Below are 24,367 nucleotides of genomic sequence, written 5' to 3'. Positions count from 1 at the left end.
TGGACCTTTCTATTTTTATTGGATTTTGGGAGGTGTGAACAGTTATTATTACGGGTGCACGTAGTAATCCGAATGTGTTTTTTTATTGGATCACTGGGCCGGGTGCATTTCTGGCCCTTTCTATTTTTATTGGATTATAGTTATTGTTTTGGGAGAAATATTTCATATACCCCACTTTAACTTTCCACTCCCGTTCTAAATAAAAATACTATTTTGTTCCTTAAAAAAAATTTCAAAACTTTCAAAATTTACATTATCATTTCAAAAATTTTAAACTTTTTATATATAAAAAAGTGAATTCTTTTGACATTTTCGAAACTTTTGATAAACACGAAAGTTTTGATAAATTTGAAACTTTCGAAATGTGTTTTTTCAGAATTGATAAAAAAATATCGAAATTTGGAAACTTTTGAAAATTTTCAGATTTGGAAACTTTTGAAAATTTCCAGATTTGGAAACTTTTGAAATTTTCATATTTGGAAATATTCGAAACTTTCCAAATTTTCGAAATATAATCCTTATTTTGAAAATTTGAAACTTCCGAAAAAGTTCAAAAAATTTGGAGTTTTCTATTTCGGAAGTTTTAAATATTTCGAAAATTCTAGAAATTCTCATTTCGAATTTTTCAAAACTTTCGAATATTTTAAAATTTTGTTTAATTAACAGGTTAAAATTGTATTTCTATATAAATGGGGTGGGAAGTTAAAGTGGGGGTGCATGGTACATTTCTCTTGTTTGGGGGTGCATGGCTAGTTATTTTTTTCATAAATATTGTGTATGATTTTTTTAAGTCATTAATGAGAGAAAATAAATTGAATAATGATGCATTTGTTTCATATTTTTCGTAAAAAAATTATTTTTTTATGAAAAATTTATTTTTTCAAATTAAAAATCATGTTGAATTGTTTGAATGGTGTTTGTTTCATATTTAAAAATAATAATTTTGGTTAAAAAAGTCATGGTTAAAAATAAAGAAGTTAAAAATAATAGTTTCTCATATTTACTTCCTACAATAAATGAGAAAGAAAAAAAGGACAAAAAAATTAAAAAAACATAAAATTTAACTCAAAAAAAGGTGTAAGTATTTTTAGATGTGGCGGGTGTAAAGAAAGAAAGCTGGAAAGAAAGACAAAGAAAGATTAGATAACAACGACAATCAATACTGTTGAATAAGAAAACGACGGAAGAAGAAGAAAACGAACCAGCAGCGATTTGATTTGAGAGAGATGAGAGCAAAATCGGAATGTTAGGTTATGGAAAAAATATAATTGGAAGGAAGGTTATATATTAATTCAAAGATTTTATTTATTTTGGGTAGTTGCCTGGTTGGTGTATCATGTTAAATACCACAACTGTGGAGATCGAGGTCACGAGAAGGAACGGCAGGAGTCTGAAGGGAGTATTGGGCCGGGTGCTTTTCTGGACCTTTCTATTTTTATTGGATTTTGGGAGGTGTGAACAGTTATTATTACGGGTGCACGTAGTAATCCGAATGTGTTTTTTTATTGGATCACTGGGCCGGGTGCATTTCTGGCCCTTTCTATTTTTATTGGATTATAGTTATTGTTTTGGGAGAAATATTTCATATACCCCACTTTAACTTTCCACTCCCGTTCTAAATAAAAATACTATTTTGTTCCTTAAAAAAAATTTCAAAACTTTCAAAATTTACATTATCATTTCAAAAATTTTAAACTTTTTATATATAAAAAAGTGAATTCTTTTGACATTTTCGAAACTTTTGATAAACACGAAAGTTTTGATAAATTTGAAACTTTCGAAATGTGTTTTTTCAGAATTGATAAAAAAATATCGAAATTTGGAAACTTTTGAAAATTTTCAGATTTGGAAACTTTTGAAAATTTCCAGATTTGGAAACTTTTGAAATTTTCATATTTGGAAATATTCGAAACTTTCCAAATTTTCGAAATATAATCCTTATTTTGAAAATTTGAAACTTCCGAAAAAGTTCAAAAAATTTGGAGTTTTCTATTTCAGAAGTTTTAAATATTTCGAAAATTCTAGAAATTCTCATTTCGAATTTTTCAAAACTTTCGAATATTTTAAAATTTTGTTTAATTAAGAGGTTAAAATTGTATTTCTATAAAAATGGGGTGGGAAGTTAAAGTGGGGGTGCATGGTACATTTCTCTTGTTTGGGGGTGCATGGCTAGTTATTTTTTTCATAAATATTGTGTATGATTTTTTTAAGTCATTAATGAGAGAAAATAAATTGAATAATGATGCATTTGTTTCATATTTTTCGTAAAAACATTATTTTTTTATGAAAAATTTATTTTTTCAAATTAAAAATCATGTTGAATTGTTTGAATGGTGTTTGTTTCATATTTAAAAATAATAATTTTGGTTAAAAAAGTCATGGTTAAAAATAAAGAAGTTAAAAATAATAGTTTCTCATATTTACTTCCTACAATAAATGAGAAAGAAAAAAAGGACAAAAAAATTAAAAAAACATAAAATTTAACTCAAAAAAAGGTGTAAGTATTTTTAGATGTGGCGGGTGTAAAGAAAGAAAGCTGAAAAGAAAGACAAAGAAAGATTAGATAACAACGACAATCAATACTGTTGAATAAGAAAACGACGGAAGAAGAAGAAAACGAACCAGCAGCGATTTGATTTGATATGTGACTCTAACATAAGTTTTTATCAAGTTTAGTTCGCTATTTATATCGTAAGTTTTTGAGTATTTTATGATTTGAATTACTTTAAAAAAATTAATTAGTACAATAATAACATAGTTTGAAGTGCAGATTAGGATCTAAATATTTTATGATTTGAATTGCATTTAAATGAATCAATTTACAATACCAATATCATTAATTATTTTTTGCCACTAATATTAGATTAGGAGATTGATGATATTCGCTAACCACAATGGCAATTTTAATTAGCACAAACCGAATTTTATTTTTCCATATCTTTAAAATCAAGTGGAGCTCTATACCAGTTGAATCTCATGATCTTGATTTATAAAAAATATTTAATAAGATATAATTAATAATTAATATTGAAAAGAAATCAATTGAAATGTTCACAGAGATTTTAAAGACTACTTTCGAATTCCAGAACTGCCATAATAATAGGACCCAAATGCTTTTTGGTAGAGCAATTCTAGGAGCTCATAAGCACTCATGACTGGTTGCTCTAGAACTTCCATTCAAACGAAGTTGCATAGCTTTTGCTGCCTACTGGTTTGTACTCATCTTATTCTTCACTATATTGTATTTCTTTCACCAGCTGTGTTTACATCTGAAGAAGCCTTTAGGTACTTTTATTTCATTATCAAAATTCAATGAAGTGCGATGCAAAATAGAATTCTTCTGAAGAAGATAGAGAAAAACATGCAATAGGATATTATGAGAATGAATATGTTGTTGGAGAACGAAATAACATGAACAAGAGGAACTATAATTTTATTGATTTCGGGTCCTCTAAATACTGGGCCCACATAACCGATTTAAAAAAAATATTATATTAGTCTGCATGTATCGGGCAGCCCACATTCCATATTATCAAATTTTTCAAAAAAAAACTTCACATAAAACATGCAACTGTGATGCACGCAGTAATTGGAATATTGTGTTTTTTTTTACCAACTTTCCTCACCCACAAAAAACATGAGTTTAGTTAATAAAAAGAACAGAATACATTTCTTCCATAATTCATTTTCTTCCGTTATACATTTTTACTTTGCACTCTCTTCCACCATTCAACACTCTTCCCTATTTCATATAACATATTTCTTTTTCTTTTTCTTTTTATTCATTTCCTTCTCATTTCTTATTTTTCTTTTCACTCTTTCTCTGAAATGAGCACCAAAAGAGCAGTTGTAGTTGGATTAAACTACAATGCAAAGTATGATTACTTGCTGAAAGCTTACATAAATTCTGCAAAATTATTATGTGAAGTTTTGAAGGAGGATTTTGGTTACGAGGAAGAAAACATTTGTTTTATTCACGATGGAAGGCCATTTAATGCTAATAGTGGTTCCTTTATTCTTTCTCAACTTAGGAATTTGATCACTTCATCTATAGCTGGAGATGAGATATTATTTTACTTTGCCGGACACGGAAACTCTGATATATTTATTGATGACAATGGTGTTGAACATGTGCAACAATCTCTTTGTTGTGGTGAGAAGTTTCTTTCCGGGAGTCTTACTTGGATTACAGGTACTCTATGCTATTGTGTTTTTACTATAATTATATAAGAATGTTGTTATGTTTTTTTCACAATGGTATATCAAAGAATTTCTTTTCGTAAAAACTGAATTATTTTTGTTGTTTATGTCTCATATACTTTTATCTTTTAACTTTTAATTTATCTACATATCTTGTAACAATACAGACAAAGAGCTGAAAGATTGTTTAAATATGCTTGCTGAAGGGGTTTATTTCACTATGATATTAGACTGTTGTTTTAGTGGAAATTTAATCGATGGATTAAAACAACAATTGACATGCAAAGGAAGAAGAGGATTTGCAGATATACTGGACGTAGTCGGTGGAGAAGATACTCGACAACAAAGACAATTAGTTTCTTTGTTTTCAGCCTGTCAACGTAATCAGGTTGCTTGGGAGACTAGGGAACTGGTCAACGGACAAATAAAGCCAAGGAGTGTTTTCACTGATACACTATTGGAGATAGTGCGTAACAAAGGAGGCTGCATCACCAACCGAGAATTGATGACAGAGCTAAACAAAGTTTGTAGTGTTCATCGATGTATTCAAACTCCCGGTCTCTTTTGCACTGACGACCACTCCTACTCCTTGTTCCTCGGTGGAAAACAACCAAAGTCAGATGCACTTAAAAGCATATATTGCGTTGCAATCGCCTTCGTTCTTACCTATTCTGCATACAAAAAAATCAGTGAATAGTTTATTCAGTTATTTATGCTTATGTTTATGTTATTGTTCTTGTTTTGTTATTGCTATTTAGTTTATTTAAGATATTGTTATTTAGTTTATGTTTATGTAATTCTTGTTCTCTTAGTATTATTATGTATGAACTTGGTACACTCAGCTTTGAACCTTATTAATTATCTTGTATAAATCATAAGCATTTTAATTCATTTATTGCTATTTCCAATTTATTTTGTATGCTACCTGCTATATCCGATAAGTATCATACAGGTTTACATTTTAGTTATTATTATTCTATTATCATTAGTATAATAATATGGTTTTCTATGGGGATTAATTAATAAATATTGTTGTCAAGACTTTGTTTGACAAAAATAGCGGATTACATGAGATTAATTTAAAGTAAATAAATTCATAGCGGATAATAAATAAGTTAGTTAGCAACATATAATTATGATGTATTAAGTTAAATGATTTAATTTGAAATATTTGATAAAATTAATGATAAAATTAGCTAAAAATATATTTTTAATAAATATTTAAATTTTTTCAATTAAAATAATAAAGATAAAAATGAAGAAAAAAAATAAAACACTATAAAATATAATTATAAACCAAATTTAAGTAACTTATAAAACAAATTACAAATTTGTAGAGAAACACGTAAAAACTCACAATAATTATGTGTTACTAACCGTGATAAGCAATTATTACAAAAAAATAAGAATCTTTGCTACTTACTTTTTCTACCTACTCGCGTACAATTTTGCAAGGGAGAGGATCTGAACAAAAACATGTAGAATAGGAGTAGTAAAGGAATCATGAAACTAGAAATAGGTCTGAAAATAAAATGCACAATCCTTTGATGACTATCTAAAAATAGATACAATTTGTATGACTAAAGACCAAAAAGAAGCTTCCTTTTCGTTTTCTTGTTTGTTTTCTCATAATATGTGTATTATATTTAAATATGATTTTTATTATAAATATAATAAAGCAATAACTGATTAATATATATATATATATATGGATAACTATAATAAGGTACTGAGTATTGATTTAGAGAATATTATAGTAATATTAATACATATCTTTCGTTTGGGTAGAAGTAAATTAATATTTTGATAAATTCGTAACTTGAAACTAAAAATAACAAATTACTTTATAAACTATAAATTATTAAAGTTTATATTATTTTTATTTAAACTAATTAATTTTGTCAATAGAAAAATATTTCTTAAATGAATAATGGGTGTAGTAGAGTTTGCGAATAATTGACCATAGTTTTTTTCTTCTTTTTCTTTTCTTTCTCTTTGTTCTAACATATTTATTAAACAAGACTTTTCATAAGCTTATTTCTATTAATTAATTAAATAATTAATGTAATTAGTGATTGAAAACGATAAGGCAAAGGAATGAGAAGATTTTTATATAAGGTATAAAATTTAACTATTTAAATAAAATATAATACTATATTTCAATTCAACATAATAATGTTTTTTTAATGTGTAAAAATAAAATAAAAAAATACAACTCATTTCATTTCGTTCATTTTTTAAACAATAGAATGAAATGTCTGTTCTATTTTATTTGATTATATTCTATTTCATAACTCTCTACTTTGTTCACTTTTAAATATCAAAAGCGAACTTTAATTCATATCAAATCAATTATAGACTTTATTTTATCTTAAGTTGTGATACATGTTCAATTGGTTAAAACCCAACATAAAAAAACCAGAACTTTTTTTACAATCACAAAAATTCAAAATATAAAATATTATATTCAACAAATAGCTTAAAAAATACTATAGCGTAAAAAATATAAAAGTAGGATTCAATTAATTTTACGGTGATAGAGATCATCAACAATATACTAGTTATGCCACTATAATATTAGAATAGAATCAATGCTTAAGTTTGAAGACAAATCTAAGAATATAAAATCACTCTTTTTTGAACTAAAAATTAATATTTTTAGGATAAAAATTATGATTTGGAACCAAAAATATTATAACAATAGTACATATCAAAGTAAAAGAATTGTTAAAATTGACAAATTAAGATTTCTTTTGATGACATGAATTGAAGACTAGATACTGAATATAGTTGACTAAAACAGTAACAACTCAACATATTGAATACAAACAAACTTATAAAATGCTAGCTAATATTAACAGACTTTAGGTGCAATATGTCAAGACTAAAAAAAAAAAGAAAAATCAAAAGCTAATATTCTTTCAATAACAATATGAACCTAACATCATTTGACTAAATAGAATGATAACCCAATTGATATCCATTTCTAATTCCATAACTTATTTTCAAGACAAGATAAGCTTAAGTAAAAAAATAGTTGACTAATTTTTGTAACTAATTCTCTTCATCTATATCCTAACACCCATTGTGTAGTCAATCTTCATTTTTATGCTTGCTGGAAAATAATCAAACATCTAATGCAATAAGATAACGCAACATCACTTACAACAATATGTGAAGGAAGAGTGACGATTTGAGACTGCTGATATTTCAAAATGGTCCAATTAAAGGCATAATCAAACTGGAATCCAGGAGCAATAAGGCAAGAAGATCTAAATATGACATTAAAACATATCCCATCTAGACTCTAAAATATTGTTTTATATAATGGAGATACATTATATGAAATAAAATACATATAATGATACATTTTAACAAAACAGGTGAGTGTCAATTAGATGCTTATGCAATACAAGAAAACCTACCATTTGATCAACAAGCATGAGAACCGTTTTGAGGGATAATTTCCTATTACAGAAATTGAATAAATTCTCAAGACTAGGGCTAAGTAAATCCATCACAAAGACATTGTATTCTCCTTTGACCACGGACCACAAATTCACCAAAGAAGAGAGTTTACTTCCTCCTTGCAATTACTTAATTTGCTCAATGTTGTAATGTTGTATTAATATGTTCCTTGCGCTACCATGTGAAGATGCAATTCATTTTGCTTTCATGATTTATCATGTAAATGCAACAAATATTGATTGTTAATTCATGCACATAAACTATTTGATGTATTAACTTTAGATAAGCAACAGAAGCCTTATGATCACAACATTTTAGATTGCAAATCGATCAGACGAGGCAAGTTATTCATGCAACTCCTTTGATTCAAGTTTCACGGTTTTAGTTTTGACATATTTAAATTATTTTTTAATTTTTTTTAGCATCCATTATGATTCCACACATCAATATTTAATCAATCAATGTTATCAACTAGTTGCTATAGTGTAACGGAATTTGAACAAATTGCGCAAAGCAACCATCATCATGTCTCTCTTGGAGGTTAAAAAAGATGTATAGATCTTGAACTATAATCTCTAAGCTTGGATCCATAACTATTGCATGCACCTTAATAACTAAACTTAGAGAGTATATTTATTCATTATAATTATTATTGTTTTTTAGTTTTGAAAAGTTATTTCAAAATAAATTTATGTCACTAAAGATATTACTGTGTATAACACTTTAAGAAGTTTAGTGGCACTATCTAAATTGTTCAACGCAATAATATTAGAACCACTCAAAAACTTAAGGGATAGAAATGGGAGAAATAGCTCGAAAATACATCAAGCGGATGGAGAAGAAGAAAGTTGATATATAAATGTATCCAACTTTTGTGTTAAATGATGATAAACATTTTGATACATAAAATACTAAATATCATCAACCTCCTAATATAATATTAATTAGTGAATAAAAAGTAATAAATGATGTATTAATATTGTAAATTGAAGATAATTTAAGACAAACAATATAGCAAATGAGATATTTAAAATAAGAGAGAGTGTGAATACTTTTGTCTTTTGCTCTTTTTTCTTCTTCATACAATAGTAGTAACTATTATGTGAGGAGTTAAAAAAATATATATATAAACATTTTTTATAGAAAAAATAAGGTACAATAAATCTCTATGTCTCTTTTATTATAGGTATAGATTAAATAATTTTACAAAAAAAAAAAAAAAAATTGACTCTAGTATGTAGTTTTATTTTTTGGACAAAATTGGGTTACAATACTTCCCTAACACAATTTTCTTGCATGCAATGTGCTCCTATATTTTTCAAAACATCATGTTTTGATGGAAGCATACTTTTACATAAAAATTTATAAACGTAGTTGCACTTTTTATCTCCTTTTTTTAACATATTCACAAAAATAGTTCTTTAATTTCAAAATTAAACTTTTTAATTATCTATTTTTACTTGTGGGTCCCAAATCATAATTTTTATCCTAAAAATATTAACTTTTAGTCCAAAAAAGAGTGATTTTATATTCTTAATTTTGTCTTCAAATTTAAGCATTAATTATATTCTAATACTATATTGTGGTATAACTACTATATAATTTATGATCTCTTTCACCATAAAATTTATTGAATCCTACTTGTATAATTTCTAAGCTATAGTATCTAATAAGTTTTAATTTTAAAATCACCTACATAATTTCATGTTGGATTCTAACATAAATATAAATTTTAAGAAAATATTAGTGTATTAAAAAACATAGGGTACTAATAGTTGTATGTCTTGGCTGATAAATAAAATGATCAACAATTATAACATTTTATATTTTGGGTTGTTGTGATTATCAAAAAGACTTCAAATCTTTAATTGATTTGGTATAAACTCAGGGTCATTTGAAAATCATATAATATTCATTTTTTTATTTTTTATTTTTTCAAGAAAAAGAAACAAGTGTGGAGTAATTTTAGTTTTTCTTTCAAGTGTAGTTATAGTTTACATTATTTTTTACTTGTCCATACTAAATAAATTTTACATGAATCTCCAAAAAGAAGCTATTTAATTGTTTAATCAAATTGATATATGTTATAACATGGATGGCTTGGCTTACGTCGACTCCATGTGTTTTTATTTAAATAAATTTATCTCTTATTAGGTACATCTTCTACAAAATAAAAAAGAACGATCATTTCTGTCGAATATTTTCAACAAAATTTATGTATATTTTACTAATTCAGAATTTTAAACTTGAATTCAAATTATAGTGGATATGAGTAAAAGATCCAACCATTTGAGTCACTACAATAGGTAAAGTGTTTTATATCATAAGTAGTCACCCACAAATACATGTAATGAACTCCTCAATCTTGTGGTAAAATATGTGAAATGTGGATATAGTGTGTTATAAATAATAATAATAATAATAATAATAATAATAATAATAATAATAATAATAAGAATAATAATATTATTATTATTATTATTATTATTATTATTATTATTATTATTATATTTCATTAAAATAACTATTAATCAAAATTTATTTATTAGATGACTATACTTCAAAATGCCCCTCTCGCGACTTGTGTCGATATCAAGGTGTACCATATTTTCATTTAATAATAGATGTTGTCATGTTATGTTTACCTGTCTATAGATTAGTATTATAAAATAAAACAAAACACATAATACATATAATAATTAGTGTAAAGAATAAAAAAATAATAATTATTTTCATAAATTTTGATCCTCTCATTTGTTTCTTTTGGTTATTTGTGCTAGTATCTTACTATATGGATTTGGATTATACACAATAAATGTAGGACATGTTTATTGTTTTGACTGCTTAGTCACAAATCAACGGGACAAACTATTTAAGATTTTTTTTGAAAAAAAATTATTTGAAAATGATTTGTTGAAGTTATATTAATGTGAGTTGAAGAGTGGATAAGTAAATGTTTAGTCGTATTTTGGTAGAGTTAAAATTAATTTTGAAGGTATAGAATTAATTCTGATTTGTTTGAATGCTATTGAGTATATTGATTTCACGTTTAAAATTGATTTTAGTTTGAGGTTAGAATTTGTTGCTTTTGAATTCAAACATGATTTTTACACTAAAATTGATGGTTCAATTCACTTTTGTTTAAAGATATTCAAAAATAAATTATTTTACATTCAACTCATGTTTAATTAAAATAAATTTTACAGATTATTCAATTAAAATTAATTTTAATCACCACATACCTAAAGAAATAAATATGTGTGAATTTTTAAATGCAAATTTGTATATTATCTAATGTCAATGCCCAAGCTCCAAATGCCACAAGTATGCCACATGCCAACCTACCCATTTGTATTTTAAAATTCAAATTTTGTAGATAGTACCTTGATAAGTAAAAATCGCATGCTACTTTTTATTTATTTATTTATTTATTTATTAAATCGCATGCTTTTTTTATGGGTGAGGAAAGTCTATAAAAAAAACAACAACATTCTGATTCCTACGTGCACCATAAATAGTAAAAGTTAACACCTCTTTTAAATCTAATAAATTTCAGTTGTCCATGTGGGCCAGAAAAGCAGTCGGCCCAGTAATATTTTATAATTGCAGTTTCGAAAATGTGTGCCGTAGTGTTGGCCGCAACTTGAAGGACAATCCTCACAGTTTTTAACATTTATTTATTAAAAAAAAACATTTAAATAACTATTTAATCAACTTTTTCCATTGGTTGTCGTTTATTGAATTTTTTCATTGTTAAATTTTGGAATGGTGTGTTTGATTTTTCAAGAAATATGAAGTAAGGGTTGACAGAAGGTTATATACAATACTGTGAATAAGAAAACGATCGAAGAAGAAAAAAAATGTATATATAATATGAGTAACTATAGAAAAATAGTTTTCAATATTAATTAGTTATCATATATCACCCGATTAAGCCTCTTCCCAAGAAGTTTGAAGGACATGATTCTCAATTTGGAAATTGTCAATCTAAGATAGCTAACCAAACATTAAGGTCGTGTACTTCACAAAGATCCAGCAAGAATTGGCCATCCCAAGAGTAGCACAAGACACTATAAAAAATAGTATTTAAAACCTTTTTGGAAAGGCTTATCTGTCGATTATTTTGTCTTATTTAGTTGTGAAGTGCTTTTTGGGACAATTTGGGTAGGAGATAATATGAATAGCAGAAGATAGTATTTAAAACCTCTTTAAATGTTTCAATGGATTTCCAATAGTAATTATCAATATTAATTATATCCTTATAATTTGTTGACATTGCAGTTTAAATATTTTTTATAAAACAAGATCAAAGTGTGATGGACAAGAGGTGTAACATTAAATATATTACTAAAATATGGAGAAAAAGATTTAAGTTGGTGTTAAGTAAATGACTTAAACAATTTTTTTTTTAATAACATGTGTTATTTCTCCCTTATTTTATAACCTTGATTTTATTTAAGAAGAATTTATTGAATTATTGGAGATTTTCACTTCAGGTGACTAAATCGTTAAAGAATGTATGTGATTGATGACACATGAAGAGTCTCTGATCATTATGATTGTACTATATTTATTAATTAAATTAATTAAAATAGCTAATAATTGTATTAGAAACAAACTTCGATTTGTTCTAATTAAACAATTTTATTCTAGATATAACTTGTGTTATTTTTCCATTGTTTTGTCACTTGAATTTTACTTCTAAAGAATTTTTGTCTTAAGCGATTAAATTTAGATTTTTGTTTCAAGTGTTTAAATCCTTGAAGAATGTGTGCTTTCACAGGGTTCGTGCAGAATTGGTGGGATTTTTGTAATAATATATATTATTCATGTATCAAAAATGATTTTTGTTTTGTTTTTGGCAATGGTAATTACTATTTAGAAAAACAAGGCATACTAAATCTCTATGTCCCCGTTATTACAGTTTATTATAGATATAGATTAAATGATTACAAAATTAAAAATAAAATAAAAAATTGCTCATTTTTAGTAGTTTTATTTTTTTTAGATAAAATTGGGTTACAACACTTCTCTAACACAAGTGTCTTGCATGCGATATACTCTTATATTTTTTACAACATCCTAATATGATGGAAACATATACATTTGCAGAAATATTTATAGATTGAGTTGCATTTTTTTGTCATCTTGTTTTAACATATTCACAAAAATAGTCCTCTAATTTTAAAATCAAACTTTTTAGTCTTCTATTTTCACTTTTATTATAATTTTGGTCTCAAATCATAACTTTATCTTAAAACTATTAACTTTTAGTCCAAAAAAAGTTGATTTTATATTCTTAATTTGGTCTTTAAATTTAAGCATCAATTTTATTCTAATATTATATTATGGGTAGTTATTATCACACTTTTTTTTAACACCAATGTTTTTTTAGAACAAAAATTGTCTAAAAAATTAATTTTAAACAGAAAAATGAGTACGAAAATATGAATACTCTATTTGAATCTTATGCTGAAGTCCAACATGATGATAATATTGATGATCTATTTCACCATAAAATTTATTGAATACTACTATTATTTTTTAAGCTATAGTATCCAATAAGTTTTAAATCGTGAAATCACATGCACAATTTCTTGTTGCATTCAACATGAATATAAACTTTGAGAAAATATTGGTGTATTAAAAAAAAACATGTGGTACTAATAGTTGTATGTCCTTGAATAGTATATAAAATGATCCACACTTATAACATTTAATATTTTGGACTTTTGTGGTTGTCAAAGAGGCTTGAACTTTTGATGTTGGCTTTAATCAATTGGACATACACCACACAACTTGAGGTGAAATGAATCTATAAGTAATTTAATATGAATTGATGTTCTATTTTGATATTTTAAAGTGAACGAAGTAGAGAACAATGAAATAGTATGTAATGAAGTGGAATGGAGTAGAACTTAACAAACGTTACATTCCATTGTTTTAGAATTTTTTTATGGAAGAAAAAAAATTTCATTCTATTATTTAAAAAATGAACAAAATTGAATGAGTTGTATTTATTTATTTATTTTTTCATTTTTACCCATACTAGAAAATATTATTATGTTGAATTAAACTATAGTATTATCTTTTATTAAAATAATAAAATTTCATACCTTATATAAAAATCTTCTCCTTCCTTCCTTTGCTTTGTAAATTTCAATCACTAGTTACATTAATTAATTAATCAATAGAAATAAACTTAAAAAAGCCTTATTTAATAAATCAGTAAAAAAAATTAAATAAATAAGACTACCACGACCTATTATTTGCAAACTCTATTTTATGCTCATTATTCATTATCCCATTGAGAATGTCTCACTATAGACATGACAAAATATCAAGCAACTTTTAAGCTAAAATAAATTATGTTGGATTGTGGATTTCATGTATGAGTGATTAAATTACAAATATATTAATAAATAAATAATTAATGTAATTTAAAATTTAAAATTATATTATAAAAAATAGACAGCAAAAACAAAAAAAAAAAAAAAGCATAAAATGCACAATCCTTTGATGACTATCTAAAAATAGATACAATTTGTATGACTAAAGACCAAAAAGAAGCTTCCTTTTCGTTTTCTTGTTTGTTTTCTCATAATATGTGTATTATATTTAAATATGATTTTTATTATAAATATAATAAAGCAATAACTGATATATATATATATATATATGGATAACTATAATAAGGTACTGAGTATTGATTTAGAGAATATTATAGTAATATTAATACATATCTTTCGTTTGGGTAGAAGTAAATTAATATTTTGATAAATTCGTAACTTGAAACTAAAAATAACAAATTACTTTATAAACTATAAATTATTAAAGTTTATATTATTTTTATTTAAACTAATTAATTTTGTCAATAGAAAAATATTTCTTAAATGAATAATGGGTGTAGTAGAGTTTGCGAATAATTGACCATAGTTTTTTTCTTCTTTTTCTTTTCTTTCTCTTTGTTCTAACATATTTATTAAACAAGACTTTTCATAAGCTTATTTCTATTAATTAATTAAATAATTAATGTAATTAGTGATTGAAAACGATAAGGCAAAGGAATGAGAAGATTTTTATATAAGGTATAAAATTTAACTATTTAAATAAAATATAATACTATATTTCAATTCAACATAATAATGTTTTTTTAATGTGTAAAAATAAAATAAAAAAATACAACTCATTTCATTTCGTTCATTTTTTAAACAATAGAATGAAATGTCTGTTCTATTTTATTTGATTATATTCTATTTCATAACTCTCTACTTTGTTCACTTTTAAATATCAAAAGCGAACTTTAATTCATATCAAATCAATTATAGACTTTATTTTATCTTAAGTTGTGATACATGTTCAATTGGTTAAAACCCAACATAAAAAAACCAGAACTTTTTTTACAATCACAAAAATTCAAAATATAAAATATTATATTCAACAAATAGCTTAAAAAATACTATAGCGTAAAAAATATAAAAGTAGGATTCAATTAATTTTACGGTGATAGAGATCATCAACAATATACTAGTTATGCCACTATAATATTAGAATAGAATCAATGCTTAAGTTTGAAGACAAATCTAAGAATATAAAATCACTCTTTTTTGAACTAAAAATTAATATTTTTAGGATAAAAATTATGATTTGGAACCAAAAATATTATAACAATAGTACATATCAAAGTAAAAGAATTGTTAAAATTGACAAATTAAGATTTCTTTTGATGACATGAATTGAAGACTAGATACTGAATATAGTTGACTAAAACAGTAACAGCTCAACATATTGAATACAAACAAACTTATAAAATGCTAGCTAATATTAACAGACTTTAGGCGCAATATGTCAAGACTAAAAAAAAAAGATAAATCAAAAGCTAATATTCTTTCAATAACAATATGAACCTAACATCATTTGACTAAACAGAATGATAACCCAATTGATATCCATTTCTAATTCCATAACTTATTTTCTAGACAAGATATGCTTAAGTAAAAAAATAGTTGACTAATTTTTGTAACTAATTCTCTTCATCTATATCCTAACACACATTGTGTTGTCAATCTTCATTTTTATGCTTGCAGGAAAAGAAAATAACCTAATCTGAATAATCAAACATCTAATGCAATGAGATAACACAACATCACTTACAACCATACGTGAAGAAAGATTGGCGATTTGAGACTGCTAATATTTCAAAATGGTCCAATCAAAAACATAATCAAACGGGAATCCAAGAGCAATAAGGCAAGAACATCTAAATATGACATTAAAACATATCCCATCTAGACTCTAAAATATTGTTTCATATAATGGACATACACTATATGAAATAAAATACATATAATGAGATATTTTAACAAAATATTGTTTCATTTTACATGTATTTTTAATTAAATTTAATGCTGTATTTTTACTGCTAAATCGGTGAGAACTTAATTAATTAAGCCATCGCCAAGAAATCACCTTAAAGTCTTAATGGTAGAAAAATGAAATAAAAACCAAAGATAGGACTTCAAAAAGCAAAAAATAATAAAAATGAATTCGACAATGAATAAAAATTAATACAAACCTTAATTTAAAACTTTCAAACATTAATCTTAACTTGAAATTCTTAAACAAAGTATTGTTCTCATAAATATTTTTTAACTACTTTCTAACAATATTTTTAAATGAGGTTATTTCCAAGATTCCCTATGAGGCTATGAGAATAAGAAATCTTCTGAAAACACCGTCTGATTTTCATTAAAAACTTTGTAAAAAAGTAGGTTTGAAATCAAAAATGAGTTTTCATTTCAAAATACATGCCTTTATAATATAAATGTATGTTACCTAGAGTGAAAATGGATGTCATGCATAGTAATACGATGAAAAAATAGATGTAGTTGACGCCATAAATCATTTTCTCTTTCAAGATACGAATGAACAAGCAAGACATATACTAGAGGCTATATATATAGAGATGACTGAAATTTTTTCTTTTTATTATCATAAATCAAATAGTATTCACATTAGCAGTTAAATATTGACTATATCGATTAACCAATCATATTTGAAAATATGGTCTTAATATTGATTACAACTCTACTCAATCTTTACAATTTTATATTCTTATTTTTGTAGTTTTATATAATTTTTTTATTAATAATTACTCTAAATTTTTATTATCATTTATAATATAAATTTGAATTATACGTTGTGTTTTAGTTAAAATAAATTTGAATATCAGACATGAAAAATTATAAAACATATAAGACTTTAATTTTAACGTGTTTCAATAATATATCAATTAATTTTAAATTATAGACAAATTTTATTATTATTTATGATATAAATTTGAATTTTATATTTCTTTTTATTGTTAGAATAAAAAATTGGCCTTTCATTACTTTGCTCTTTGAACGAGTTAAGTTGTATATTTTGAAAAAACAAATAAAATTTTCTTGATTCAAAAATAGTCGCACTCCATTTTAAAAGAACTAAAAACATGAAAAATCTTGCTACTTCAAAGTATGAGATCAAGTTAAAGGCAAAAAAATAGTAGATCAGTATATTATTTTAAAAAGAGACTAGATTGGGAATGTTTTTTGGAAAATAGATTTTTTTTTTTAAATCATCAATTTAGATGCTTAATTTAATAAAGGGTTTATTGTTCTTTTGGTCTCTGTAATATAAACAAAATATGGTTTTAGTCTTAGTTAAATTATATTTTTTTTATTATATCCTGTAATTTAATTTCATCGATTTTTATTCTCGGGATGAATTTGACCTTTCAAAAGGCTGATGGGCATGGACACATGTCATATAATGTGGCGAAAAAATTGGTCTTTTAAAAAATTTATATTATATAAATTATTTTAAAAAATTTATATTATATAGATTATTTATGAAAAAGATATTAATTTGGATGTATTTCAATAGCATATCAAATAATTTTATAATTTAGACAAAATTTTATAATTTAGACAAAATTTTATAATTTAGACAATTTTATAATTTTATATGAATGATCTATATGATATAAATTTTCAATCCAACGATGGATTTTATAAATTTGGTATAAGTTCATACGTTATTAAATGGTGTAACATTGTAGCAGATGATTCTGCGACATGTAGTGTTTTTCTCCTCTACGACAGAACTTTCATTGACAGTGAGACGTTCTTTTTTCATGCATCGCAACACTTGTTTGTCTTCTATACGTATATTTTGATTGCATTGTTAGTGTTTTGTCTCAATTTTAAAAATAGTTAGTCAACCAAATGCATTTGATCATTAGAAACTCTAGCAAATATTCAACAAATATGTCTTTGATACTAATCCACTAGAAAAAATTCATCAAACTTTATAAGTAGCTTATATTTTTGGAACTAAGTTAGTTTTCCTCCTGTGATTTTGATGTTAACAAAGGTATTTTATGAGAACCATTTGTTTGGACCAATGACATCATTAAGTGTGTTGAAAATTAGAATAAGGAAATCAAATGAAGGTATCAAAGGAAGTGACCAAAGGAAGACAAAAGCATATGCGTCTACCACTAAACATATGTCTTTGAAGGTTACGAAGTCTGCCTCTGATGTTTAATTCTGAAGTTTGGCTCTGAAGACTGCTTCTGATAACTGGGTCTGAAGACTACCTCTGCAAACATAATTTGAAGCTTGTCGCTGAAGCCCTTGTGTACCTCTTATGTGCACAAACTCAACAGACATGATGCCTGAAAGTTGAAGAAGGGTTCTGACGAAGACAACCTGAAGAGGCTAGAGAAAAATATTCAAAGCCTAAAGAGGCAGTAGTAAAAATACGTGTATGCTATTAAGGGAAATTGTGGATTAAGCAATCATAGTATCTTCCAGGAATGAAGAAACGCAATTTAAATCCCCCATTTTCTTGTGTTTTTCAGCACATTCAGAGTCATCCCGAGTGTGTGTTGGGAATTGTGCAAAAGATCAATTAGTATTTTTTTTGGTTATATTTGGTAAGATATTTTTGTTTGGTTAGGAATTATAAATTTTTTTTTTATAATGATGCATAGGTGCATGCCTAATAAACTCTAATTTAGAGCACTTTTTAAGAATTTTAAGATTTATTATTAATTATTTAGAGAGAGCGAGAGAGTCATTCTTTATGAATTTTCTTTTTCTGTTTAATTTAATGAACACAATTATTCCTTATTTGATTTTCTGTATGACAATGAGTAATTAAACTTTCTTTTAGAGTGTTTGGTGGATCTTGGAATTGAGATTCTTTTTAGTATGTCTTAGTTATCTATTTTAGTTTTATTTTGATTACTTTTAATTGTTCAGTTAAATTTTCCTATATATTTATGTATTATGATTGATCACTCTTTGCAAGTTTTCAATCAATCAATTGTTAGCGATCGTACTGCAATTAATTGGTGGATCTATAGAATAATTGAGACTATAAATTATTGCATGTACAAACATAATTTTAATATTTTAATTGTTCAACTTTTCTATTCTCTATGCTTTTGTTGAATTTAAATTCTTTGAATGACCAGACAAAAAGTTAATTTAGGAAAAATAATATCAATCACGAATGACCAAACATGTTAATAGTCTTAGTAAAACATAAACTTAAAGATCCATGTAGCTTCATTATCCCTTGTACAATTGGTAACTCTCTTTTTGAAAATGTATTTTGTAATTTAAGAGCAAGTATAAATTTGATGGTTGTATCTTTGTTTAGAAACATGGCTTGTAGGAATCATAACCTACTAACATCTACTTATAGTTAGTTGATAGTTTCATAATTTACCCTTGCGGATAGTGGAAGATATTTTGGTTAAAGTAGCAAAATTTTATTTTTTCTATGGATTTTGTGGTGTTAAACATGGAAGAGGATAATTTTGGGATGACCTTGCTTAGCCACAAGAGATGCCATAATTGAAGTTAAAAAGAGGAGGTTGACCTTACAAATGGAGGAGGAAATATAATTTGTTTTTTCATTTTTTAATTCCTTTTAAAATATTTCTCCTCTTTCTACTTGTAATTTTGTGCATGATAGTTTTGTTGCTAATGAGAAGCCTCTAATGGGATTTGGTGCTCTACATGATCCACACTTGCTGAAGAACCCCCTTGATTTTCATGTTGGGGCATTATCGTCATGCTCGATATTTTCAACAAACACTTCGTAGGAGGCAACTTATATAAAAATATTTTTATTTTTTATTCAATTCTAGTTCAAATTCACTATTTATGTATGTTTAATTTTATTTTAAGGAAATAAAAGCTTCAACATCAAACTCTTTCGCGGAAGTTACTTTTACTTTCTCTCATTTATTTGTTTAACTTGTGTCTATCTGAATATTCTACATTGGAGTTCATGCTTTATCCTAGTGTGAGGGAAAAAAATATATTTTGTTGATTGACCTCTTGTAGACCTTGTGTCGGCATCTTGGTTAACTTGTTTTACTTGAATTATGTGTTTGAAATTTATCTTATAATGTCATTGTTGTGTTTGATTTTTGAACAAGGCCTAGTGATGAACATATTGTTCAGGTTAGATTGAAACTTTGAAACTATGTTTTCTAGGGTATAGATGTTCCTTACTTTTGACACAAGAATTTCATGTTGTGAATAAGTTTAGGTGTCTTGAGATGAACCAAGATTAAAACAACTAAGCCTAATTTGAAGTAAACTAAATTATTAACATAGGACAATTGGGAATAAAAACTTGTTGAACTAAGGGACAAAAAAAGGAGGAATTGACATCTTAGTCTAAACAAGTAAAAATTTAATAAGATACCATCTCAATGATTAGCATGGTGGTTACTCACACAAGCAGTCAAGTGAAAGGTAAGGTGAAATGTTGTTTTATTGAGTATCTTTGAGATTACTTGCACAAATAGTCAAGTCAAAGGTGAAATGACATCAAATTAAAAAGGAAAAAATGGCATGAATTAAAGGGCTAAGTTTTCTAGGTAAATTAAAAAAAAATGTCCCTAGTATTTGAGATAAATAAACCTATGTGTTATAAGATAAAGACGAAAATTTATGAATGAGAATGATTAAATGGCTTGATTGAAGAAATTCTCAAGGTATTGAATGCTTAGAAGCAATAAAGTTAATCAAACACACTTTGAATTTTAGGAGTGATAAGTTAATCAAACACACTTTGGTTTAAAAGGTTTAATTTTATGAAAGTTGAGTCTATAATTGAACATTCTTTTGACACTTTCTTGAAATTGAAAATTGTGTTCGTCTAAGTTACTTTTTAGATCCTTTATGGCCCTTGCTTGGTTGTGCTCTTTTCTTTGAATTGAACCAAATTTTGCTTTCGGACACACAAAGGTTAACTGTGAGGATATTAATAAACTCTAATTTAGTGCACTTTTGAGGGATTTATTAATTATTTTTGGAGCAATTATATGATATTACATAAATTTTTAAATATAAATATAATATACTATATTATATAATTATACAGATAAGGATTTAGAATAATTTAATTTAAAAAAAAAATAATCAATGTAATAACTCAACCATTAGTACAAAATTTAAATAATATAAATAATTTTAATTAATTTGGTACATAGTAATTAATCTATATGTATACGATATAATTATTTTAGCATAGTAATGCCCATCAATTTTAAGGTGTGTTCTCTTCTAATTTTAAACTTAGACAAAAAATTCAAACTTATTTGATTGAGTGTTTAAGAAATTATGTATCCTTGCATCTCAATTGTGTTATTAACCAATTATTGGGGTTTTTGTTGTGGAGGTGAGTGTCTGGTCTTATTTATTATGTAAAACTCTTATTTGGTGCTACTTGTGCTTGGATTGTAACCTTCTTAATATATATATTTTTTGGCTTGTTAAAAAAAGGGAGTACAGTCCTTTCACTTTGATGTCATGAGTTTATACTTTAATGAATAAAATGCTTTGTACAAGAGATCAGATTGGGGTTAGAGATGAGTTGGAGATAGATAGATAGATAATTTCTCGTGATTGGTTTATAATAAAGATAGTGAAGAGAGAATTCACCACTTTTTGTGGTCTCTTAAAAATATAAGAAAAAGATAAGATAAATGATTAACATGTTTGTATTTTCTTTTTTTCTCTTATAATATCAAACAATATTTAAAATCTTCTTTAGTTGTCATTTCTTTCTCTTATTCTATTTCTTCTCTTCATGTTATAAAAAATACTAAAGTCAATAAAAGTTAATGTATTTGATCTATAATAGTCAAATACATCGCTTTTTTTCAATTCAACTATCTTTTAAGAAAAATACTAAAAGAAGTATATTTTTTGAGTGAAAATGAAATATAAATTTATCAAAATCAAATATAATATAATAAAAAATATAAAAATAAGACATTTTAACCATGTATATATTTATTTTTCACTTATTTTAATAGAGTTCATAAAAGACTTTAGAGAAACAATTTTACAAATGCTTTACGAATATCCACAACAACATAGACTTTTTATGCACCTGGAAATGTCAAGATTTAACGTTTTCAAACAAAAACTATTACAAGCTATTTCATTATTTGGACATGGCCCTTCGTCAGAACAATGAATCCATGATGTTTCTCCTACAATTAATAGAATATTGTCAGAAATTTTACGAATATCAAGTTTTGAATTTGTTAAAATTATTTAAAGTCTAACAATTAAGTTTGATATCGATCATTTTACATGTATTTTTAATTAAATTTAATGCTGTATTTTTACTGCTTAATCGGTGAGAACTTAATTAATTAAGCCATCGCCAAGAAATCACCTTAAAGTCTTAATGGTAGAAAAATGAAATAAAAACCAACGTTTGGACTCCAAAAAGCAAAAACTAATAAAAATGAATTCGAAAATGAATAAAAATTAATACAAGAGACTTAAAAACCTTAATTTAAAACTTTCAAACATTAATCTTATTTTGAAATTCTTAAACAAAGTATTGTTCTCATAAATATTTTTAACTACTTTCTAACAATATTTTTAAATGAGAGGTTATTTCCAAGATTCCCTATGAGGCTATGAGAATAAGAAATCTTCTGAAAACACCATCTGATTTTCATTAAAAACTTTGTAAAGAAGTAGGTTTGAAATAAAAAATGAGTTTTCATTTCAAAATACATGCCTTTATAAATGTATGTTACCTAGAGTGAAAATGGATGTCATGCATAGCAATACGATGAAAAAATAGATGTAGTTGACGCCATAAATCATTTTCTCTTTCAAGATATGAATCAACAAGCAAGACATACTAGAGACTATTTATAGAGATGACTGGGAAATTTTGTTGTTACTGCTATAACTCAAACAGTATCCGCATTACAATTTAAATAAATTTTTAGCAAAAAAGTGTCAAAAAAAAAAATATATATTACGTCGATTAATCAGTCATACACGAAAATATTATCTAAATATTAATTACAACTTTATTTAACCTTAGCAATGTTATATACTTTTTTTTAATTTGTGTAACTTTTTTTATTAATAATACTTTAAATTTTTATTATTATTTATAATATAAGTTTGAATTTTACGTTGGTTTTTAATTAAAATAAAAAATTGGTCTTTCATTGCTTTGCTCTTTCAAAGAGTGAAGTTGTGCTATTTAAAAAAAAAATAATTAACAATACAACTTCATTGTTTTGGAAAGACTTGTACTCTAATATATAATAACAATAACAATAATAAGACTCAATTGCAATTTTAGTCTCTTATTATTACTGATTTATGAAATTGGTCACCTTATTTTAGTACTCGGCAATTTGGTCCCTACCTCTGATTTTTAAAAATAATAACTTGAGATGCTTTAAATAATGTGACATATGATACGTCGATGTAGAGTGATTAACACTCATGAAATTGAAATAAAACTGCGTTAAAAATTAGCTTTCAACATTATAAAATTTTCATATTTTTAATTAAACTAATAGCATATGAATAATTAATTCATCTAGATGGTTCCATATCATAAAATTGTATGTCATGACACTAAAAATATGTCAAATTGTCATTTTTAATTAAAAAATATGAGAGAGAAACCAAAACTGTCGACTTTTAAAATAGGAGGACCAATGACGTTTTTTGATAATAATAGATGGACCAAAATTGCAATTGAGTTTGATAATAATAACTATAAAAGAATCAGATTATTGAGAAAAAGAATATGGTGAGCTCCGCCAGAGTTTACTCCATGGCAAACTTTGAAATTGAACCTTGCCAAGAGGAAGATGATCTCCTCCATTGTAGTAGCATCGAATGATCCAAAGAATGATACTATGTGTATCACCTCTTACAAGGAAAAACTACTAAATATCATTGTAGATGAAGTTCAACATAAAGTTATCTCGAATGCTTTCATTTATCCGAAACACTTTTCTTCTCCTTGCGAAGTCGGAAAATATATTCTTCTTGATGATGAAGAATGAGATAGATTGGCTACCCCTTGGAAGAAAACATTGATGGTCAAACTTATAGGGTAGAAAATTAATTTTAAAGTTTCGGAAAACAACCTTAAACGAAAGTGGACAAATAATGGGGCCATCCATATTGTTGACATGATCTATGGATATTTTCTTGTACACTTCAAGGACGAGGAAGACTATGCCCATGCTCGTTACGAAGGACCATCGTTTGTGGAAAATCATTGCATTATTGTTCAAAGATAATCACCAAAGTTTCTCTAGAAAGATGAGGTTTTCAAAAAAGTGTTAATTTGA

At 25.8% G+C, this 24,367-nt stretch overlaps 1 protein-coding gene and 1 long non-coding RNA gene across 2 annotated transcripts; one reads left to right on the top strand and one right to left on the bottom strand.

The window, feature by feature from the left end:
- Window positions 1-3,828: 3,828 nt before the first annotated feature.
- LOC101514729 (metacaspase-8-like) lies at window positions 3,829-4,897 on the top strand. Its single transcript, XM_004489019.1, has 2 exons — window positions 3,829-4,192; window positions 4,368-4,897. The coding sequence occupies exons 1-2, from the start codon at window positions 3,829-3,831 to the stop codon at window positions 4,895-4,897; spliced, it is 894 nt and encodes a 297-aa protein (XP_004489076.1).
- A 17,129-nt stretch (window positions 4,898-22,026) lies between these two features.
- On the bottom strand, window positions 22,027-22,961 carry LOC113787268 (uncharacterized). Its single transcript, XR_003473778.2, has 2 exons — window positions 22,796-22,961; window positions 22,027-22,234 (listed from the first exon to the last, which is right to left on the bottom strand). It is a non-coding gene; the product is annotated as an uncharacterized lncRNA (long non-coding RNA).
- Between the last annotated feature and the right edge of the window lie 1,406 nt (window positions 22,962-24,367).

Source organism: Cicer arietinum, chromosome 1, assembly GCF_000331145.2.
Source record: "Cicer arietinum cultivar CDC Frontier isolate Library 1 chromosome 1, Cicar.CDCFrontier_v2.0, whole genome shotgun sequence".
Classification (NCBI taxonomy): domain Eukaryota; kingdom Viridiplantae; phylum Streptophyta; class Magnoliopsida; order Fabales; family Fabaceae; genus Cicer; species Cicer arietinum.
This window is presented reverse-complemented; position numbering and strand designations above follow the sequence as displayed.